General features: G+C 37.1%; 1 protein-coding gene across 1 annotated transcript; it reads right to left on the minus strand.

The window, feature by feature from the left end:
* Positions 1-3502: 3502 nt before the first annotated feature.
* LOC117594685 (olfactory receptor 4S1-like) lies at positions 3503-4444 on the minus strand. The gene has a single exon (XM_034293004.1). It carries the CDS (start codon positions 4442-4444, stop codon positions 3503-3505), a length of 942 nt encoding a protein of 313 aa, XP_034148895.1.
* Between the last annotated feature and the right edge of the window lie 3769 nt (positions 4445-8213).

Consider the following 8213-nt stretch of genomic DNA (forward strand, 5'->3'; position numbering starts at 1 on the left):
TAATGCTTTGAAAATTATTTTGTACCCTTCTACTGACTGATATCTTTCAACAATGAGATCCCTCTGATGCTTTGAAAGCTCTCTGCGGACCATAGCTTTTGATCTGAGATTCAACTGAGAAAATATCAGGAAAATGCTACTAGAACAGCTGAACTTTATTTGTGATTAATCAGAGTCACTTTAAATTATGGCAGGTGTGTAATTACTTCTATTTAACATGAGTTTGAATGTGATTGGTTGATTCTGAACATAGCCACATCCCCAGTAATAAAAGGGTGTGCACACTTAGGTTATTGTAATTTTTTCATTTTCCCCCCTCGAAGATTTCAGTTGGTTTTTCAATTGAATTGTTCACATTATAGCTCACATTAAACGTGGATAAAGTTCTGACATGATTCATATTTGTCTCATTCTTTTACATTAAAAGAACCTGGCATTTTTTACAGGGGTTTGTAGACATTTTATATCTACTGTATGTGGTATGTAGTATGCAGAGATTCAGACAATGCATTCGATGTCCACATAGTTCACATAGCGTAGTGGTTAGCTATTCACCTTTATTGTATGGATGACCATCTACAGCAATCTCTGTATAAGAGTACACTTTAATAATAAACGTTCTGTTGTCCACATTATTTCGGCAAACATTTTAAGGCTGAGGCAAAAGTTACATTCCTGCTGTTTAAACTGTGTAATGGTTGAAGACAGTCTGCTACATAGAAAACCGCGGATCGAAACCAGCCAGGGACAACAACATTAATCCACTCTAATTGCAGGCCGGCTGAACTAGGCTTATCTACGGTTCCTTTTCTGGTATTAATATACCATACCATTTTTTAAGAACATGAACAGCACATTTTTCCTTTTTTTATTGTCCATAAAACATATCCCATAGTAAGTATAATGAATAGCTTTATTTAAAATAGAACAATCAAAACACATATGTTGATACAAAAAATGCATCAAAACAATATATTTAACTTAGTGGAATAACTTTACAGTTAAACAACTGTCAAATTCTATTCTGAATTTGTGTGAGGTTCATCCCATTTACAATAAGATTTAACAGAGGAGGAAAAACTAGGAACTCCACAGACATGATATTCCTCAGGACCAGCAGACTGGTGTTGCTGCCACAACGAGAGTATATTACATCAAATAATAAAGATATGACAAAGTTAACCAGTGTGATCAGATGAGGCATACAGATCTGCACAGACTTTCCCCTCTCTGCCTGTGAATGTAAACATGCTTATTTTTATTATTTATAATAATCATTGCCATTCAGATCAGAAATGGTTAGTAATCAATTCCTGAACATCATGGCATGAAACTTGTTTACTGATATTTCTTTCATGTTCACTTTGGTGTGTTCAGAGTAAAGAAAGAGAGGGAGAGAGAGGGTATAAGGATGCCAACAGGGCAGGGAGAACAGGTGAGTGAGTAAAGGAACAAATATTGATGACTGATCTGATATTGCCATGTGTTGTTCTGACAACATCATACTTAATGTTGTCGGTACCACTACGTAGCACAGGTACCACTATGGTTAGGTTTAGGTCAAAGGGTGGGTGCAGGGCAATATGCTTGTCATTGGACTGGGGTAACCAACTAACTACAGGTCAGTTGATGTTCCTGGAGCAACATTAATTATTATGTTTTAGGAACAATACCAACACAGTGATGTTAGATTGTGTAAATATTGATGGCTAAGAGTCTAATAAATATTTCAAGCATTTTTTAAGTTTTATTTTTGGCTTACTATAATGTACATAATGAAGGTTATAGACAGAAGGTTATAGCCAAATTGATTTTCAAAGTACACATCTGTGCATGCTTTTTGGGGTAATATAGGCTTGATCACAACCCATTGTCCAGTAAAAGAGTAGAAGTTTCCACGACTGTCGTCTTTTCACTTGATGAATAAGTGAGTTATTGTCACATACACTTACCTAAAGGACTATTAGGAACACCTGTCCAATTTCTCATTAATGCAATTATCTAATCAACCAATCACATGGCAGTTGTTTCAATGCATTTAGGGGTGTGGTCCTGGTCAAGAAAATCTCCTGAACTCCAAACTGAATGTCAGAATGGGAAAGAAAGGTGATTTAAGCAATTTTGAGCATGGCATGGTTGTTGGTGCCAGACGGGCCGGTCTGAGTATTTCACAATCTGCTCAGTTACTGGGATTTTCACACACAACCATTTCTAGGGTTTACAAAGAATGGTGTGAAAAGGGAAAAACTTTGACTGAAATAACCACTCGTTACAACCGAAGTATGCAGCAAAGCATTTGTGAAGCCACAACACGCACAACCTTGAGGCGGATGGGCTACAACAGCAGAAGACCCCACCGGGTACCACTCATCTCCATTACAAATAGGAAAAAGAGGCTACAATTTGCACAAGCTCACCAAAATTGGACAGTTGAAGACTGGAAGAATGTTGCCTGGTCTGATGAGTCACGATTTCTGTTGAGACATTCAGATGGTAGAGTCAGAATTTGGTGTAAACAGAATGAGTACATGGATCCATCATGCCTTGTGACCACGGTGCAGGCTGGTAGTGGTGGTGTAATGGTGTGGGGGATGTTTTCTTTGCACACTTTAGGCCCCTTAGTGCCAATTGGGCATTGTTTAAATGCCATGGCCTATCTGAGCATTGTTTCTGACCATGTCCATCCCTTTATGACCACCATGTACCCATCCTCTGATGGCTAATTCCAGCAGGATAATGCACCATGTCACAAAGCTCGAATCATTTCAAATTGGTTTCTTGAACATGACAATGAGTTCACTGTACTGAAATGGCCCCCACAGTCACCAGATCCCAACTCACTAGAGCATCTTTGGGATGTGGTGGAATGGGAGCTTCGTGCCCTGGATGTGCATCCCACAAATCTCCATCAACTGCAAAATGCTATCCTATCAATATGGGCCAACATTTCTAAAGAATGCTTTCAGCACCTTGTTGAATCAATGCCACATAGAATTAAGACAGTTCTGAAGGCAAAAGGGGGTCAAACACAGTATTAGTATGGTGTTCCTAATAATCCTGTAGGTGTGTGTATATTGATAGTCATTGTGTCAAAGTCATTCACAAATGAAAGAAAAACGTACATTGTGGTGCACATGAATTACCAGTTATACATACTATGTCTGTTTCATTTGCACTGCTAGTTATAAGTTGTTCTATCATTTTTAACAAAATTGTAGTTTGTCTGAATGTTTGTTTCAATGAAACACTATAATTAATATATCTGTGAAAACTGAGATTTAATAAAACAGAGATTTACTGGTGAAATTATTTATTGTGATCCCTTTGTTTTGATTAGAGTCCCCTTTTTTGAGTGCTCCAAGAAGATTGGGAAAAATTTACAATTTCCAAATTAAGTACATATGTTTAGTATTGCATATATTTTATATACAATAACTGCTTAAAGTCTGCGACCCATTGACCCAATCAGACAATACACACACAATAACACCACAACAAACATTTAGCTTAGAGCAGAAACTTTACAGTTGAACATCTTTCTTGCACTATTCCGAATCTGACTGAGGTTCAACCCATATATGATAGGATTTATCAGAGGAGGAACAACTAGAAACTCCACAGACATGATATTCCTCAGGGCCAACAGACTGGTGTTGCTGCCATAGCGAGCGTACATCACATCAAAGAGAAGAGATATGACAAAGTTACTCAGTGTGATCAGATGAGGAATACAGGTCTGCATGAACTTCCTCCTTCCTGCCTGGGAACGCAAAGATGCTTTTATGATGTTCACATACGATATCAATATAAGTATCATTTGAGAAAAATTATATGACGTGAAAATGAAACCGTAGAGATTGTTCAGAGTGGTGTCAACACATGCCAGCTTCACAACCGCCCAGTTTGAGCAGTAGAATTTATCAATGTCAACACTACAGAAGGGTAACCTAGCTGTTAGCACTATTCCAATAGTAACTTCTAGCAATGAGAAAAGCCATGTTAGAAGAATCAGTGTCCACACTTTTCTAATAGTCATATTACAGTGGTAGTGGAGTGGCTTACAGATGGCAACATATCTGTCATAAGCCATCACTGTTAAGTTGGTACATTCACAATAAACATAGAAATAGATGACACATATCTGGGTTAGGCACCCAATGTATGTTATCACATGAGAGTCAACTAAAATGTCATAAAGTATCTTTGGGTAGAAGGATGAAGCACCAATGATACCATTAAAACACAGATTACAGAGGAATAAATACATTGGGTCATGCAACATTTTCTCTAGAACAATGGCACAGATTAGTGTCACGTTAATAAACATTGTAAAAAGGTAGAGGATGAGAATAAATACAAAGTAGATGTGTCTGTTTGTCTGCGTCACATTCAGTCCATGCAGCACAAACACTATCTCCTGGGAGGAGTTGAACAGGGTTGTCATTAACAACAGGCACAGGCAGCTTCTGTTTACATGACCTGCCTGAACATTTTGCTTTTAATTGCGTATGGCCTGTCTAACAATATTGACAGCTCTCTTTTTACCAGTGTTGTTTGTATTTTGATTGCAGGACAACCAAAACCTTCCTGCATGGTATTTTGATTGATTTCCATTGGTATCCTGATAGCAGGAAAACCCAAAACCATCTCGATTCAGCACTCAGCTAGAGCACAGGAAACAGAGAGCAATAAGTACAGTATTAGACATATATCACATTATGGTGTATATGAAGCAATATACTCTATGAAATTATATATTTGCAAATAACTCACAGTTTGGGAGAAACCTTAATCTAATTTCTTCAGTAAATAGTTATCAATAGATACATAGTATTTTCAATGTTTGTTGAAGCTGATCATTGATGTATATTATGGTTGATATACAAAGTTAAGGAGAAACCGTCCATTATCAAACTGTAGGAGTTAGATGAAAAAACAAAGTCAATTCAAAGTCTTCAAGGTAATAAATGAATGTTTAAAACAGAATACAAACAAAAATCAGTTTTACCTGGAAGAGGATCCTTTCCATTGTTCATTTTGATTTTGGGTCCTGAACAGATCAGATCACTTGTGGATATGACACTTCTCTCTCCATGCCACACTTTTATTGGGGAGAATCAAAGTATCTGGAGGGAGTGACGACATTTACAATAAACCTCTAGAGGTTAATTTACTCATGAGTTTGGATTCTAAATCAAACAATTTCTATGACTCTCTAGGATTCTCTACTTCTGTTTGACGGCATTTATGTGCATATTGTTTATACCATTTAGAAATGCTAAAATGTTTAATACTTTTGACATGCTATTATTCAGGGCACCTGTAACGTAGTGAGAGTGGGGAGGCAGGCACAGGATATGGGTGTTCATAATGTGGCCGTAGAAAACACTTGTGAAAAGCAAGTTCAGTTACAGAGGACATTCTATACAGAAAGTTACACAGGAAACAATGGGTCAATGCTGTTGAATAGGGGTTTGTATAGTGGTTACTTTAGTAAGAACGTACTCGGTCGAACATCAAGGGAGAAACATAAACTTTATTAAAAGCATTGCAGCAGAGTTATCTGATGTTACATGTTCAATCGATCTCACTGTAAAGATGGTTGCTAGCGGTTACATACGTTGAAGGGCGTGTCTACCTAGCACAGATCACATCTCCACAAGGACCCCAATGCCTAATGGTCAATCTAAACATTTCATATTCCTGAGGTTGGCAGAGCATAACGTACAGAGCATCTAAACAAAATGTCTGTTATAGTCAAGTACAGTAAATTTAAGAGACCACTGCAACTTTTTCTTTCCTTTCCAAAAAAGTTTGAAAAGACAGTTTTCAGTGAGGAACAGTAGTTATAAATTAAGAAACCACTGCAAATTGAGCACTTCTGTTCCTCACTCAAAACTTTCCTTATCAACATTTTTGGAAAGGAATGTCAGATTTTCCAAATCAATGGCAACATTTCACAATTTCTGCCAGAATATGCAAACTTATGAGCACAACTGTTGTCGGTTATCTTGAGGAAGTATAGCGGAGCTGTGCCTGTCCATGCATTTTATGCTCCAGTGGCTGGTACACGATACCAAACAGTATCAGCTATTTGGCCCTTGTGTGTCAAAGATTCTGCAATGTCACACATCAAATAAGCTTTTCATTCAAGGCATCAAAAAAATGGCTGTTACAAAACTTTGGATTTCAGTAAAAAGTTTGATTTCTGGACAATAATTGACTTACATCTAAAGGGGATTACCTAATCAATATTGAAAATGTTTTCAAGGTTTGTGTTCTCTATACATTTTGTTTCTCAATGGCCCCAATTTAAACAGCCAGTAAATAATGACCAGCAGTCTAGACGTTGTATTAGTGAAAAAGAAATGGTAAAGGTGTGTGTGTGTGTGTAGACAACATTGCTTAGAGGAAGTATCTCTACATTAACATTAGAAGCACAAATAGCTTTAAATTACAGCAGAAGTATTCATGCCTCACCTCAGAGACCCCTAAACATTTTAATATGTTGCTGTAACTCCAAACAGGCACACCTGATTAGCTAATAAAGTGCTTGATGTTTAGCTTGCACACCTAACAAGCCTAACAACTCTGTTTCTGTGTTAAGTTTTTGTTGATTTCACCTGTGACTTTAGTCTTCTCACCTGTGACTCCTCCTTGTTTTCTCTCCCCAGTTGCCTTTCTCTTTGTCAATGTTGAATGTTATGTTCCTGCCAAATCCTGTTATGCCTTTTTGTGTTTTAGTCTTTTGGATTACAAAACATGTACTTATTATTCACTGTTACTGTGTTTATGACCTGCTTCACCGTGAAATGTGACAATATGGAAAAGATAAAATACATGGAATAGCTGTGGACCCCTGAGAAAATTTTAAAACCTCTGATTTACCATGAACTTTAGTTTGAAATAAATGCTTTAAAATGGTGATACAGATTATGGGTTTTTGCTTTTCCTTACAATAAAGCAAAATATGTATGCAACAAAATGCACTGTTTTTATACAGAAAACTGTTCATTTAGTGCACCTTTAAGAACATTCTCAAATTAATATTAATCGCAATGAAATACTTAAGTAAAAATAAATAGTTTTTAATTAGTTATTTTGCATATGTTAGGTTCTGTTTTTGTTCTGTTTGGGTTTTGCCTTTCCTTTTGAGCGAACTGTTAACATATTGCAAAGACAAGCAAAGCTCATATTATACTCATTGTTTTGTATTATTATATGAAATTCTTCAGTGGCTGCAATTTCTCATATTTCCTAAAGAATTACACACAAAGGTTTAAATAGTCATTATTGGTAACACTTCAATGGTAATCAAATACTTTGTCCTTTTCTAATATTTATTAATTTATAATACTTTCTAGATTTATATATTCTCTTGTTGATCAGTGGCAAAATATCCTAATTAAATCCATTAGACTCCATGTCGTGAAACAAAATGTGGACAAGTGCAACAGGGGTGAATGCTTTGGTGAAGCCATGCTTTTGTGGATTTGGATGTGTGCTTTAAGTCATTGTCATGCTGAAAGGTTAACTTCCTCTTCATCTTCAGCTGTCTAACGGATGCCTGAAGGTTTTGTGCCAAAATTGCCTGGTATTTGGAACTGATCATAATTCCCTCCACCCTGACTTGGGCCCCGGTTCCAGCTGAAGAAAAACAGCCCCAAAGCAGGATACTGCCACCACCATGCTTCAAACATACCTTTTGGAATTATGGCCAAAAAGTTCAACCTTGGTTTAATCAGACCATAACACATTTTCCCATGTGCTTTTGGGGGACTTGATGTTTGTTTTGGCAAACTTCAGCCGGGCTTAGATGTTTTTCTTTGTAGGAAAAGGCTTCCGTTTTGCCACCCTACTCCATAGCCCATTCATACGAAGAATACTTTATATTGTTGTCACATGTAGCACACAGCCAGTATTGACAGAAATTCATGCAGTTCCTTTTGTGTTGCTGTAGGCCTCTTGGAAGCCTCCCTGACCAGTTTTCTTCTCGTTTTTTCATCAATTTTGCAGGGACATCCAGTTCTTTGTAATGTCTCTGTTGTGCCACATTTTCTCCACTTGATGATGACTGTCTTCACTGTGTTCCATGGTATATCTAATGCTTTGAAAATTATTTTATACTCTTCTCCTGACGGATATCTTTCAACAATGAGATACCTCTGATGCTTTGAAAGCTCTCTGTGGACAATAGCATTTTTCTCTGAGAT

The sequence above is a fragment of the Esox lucius genome, chromosome 7, assembly GCF_011004845.1.
Source record: "Esox lucius isolate fEsoLuc1 chromosome 7, fEsoLuc1.pri, whole genome shotgun sequence".
NCBI classification, from domain to species: Eukaryota; Metazoa; Chordata; class Actinopteri; order Esociformes; family Esocidae; genus Esox; species Esox lucius.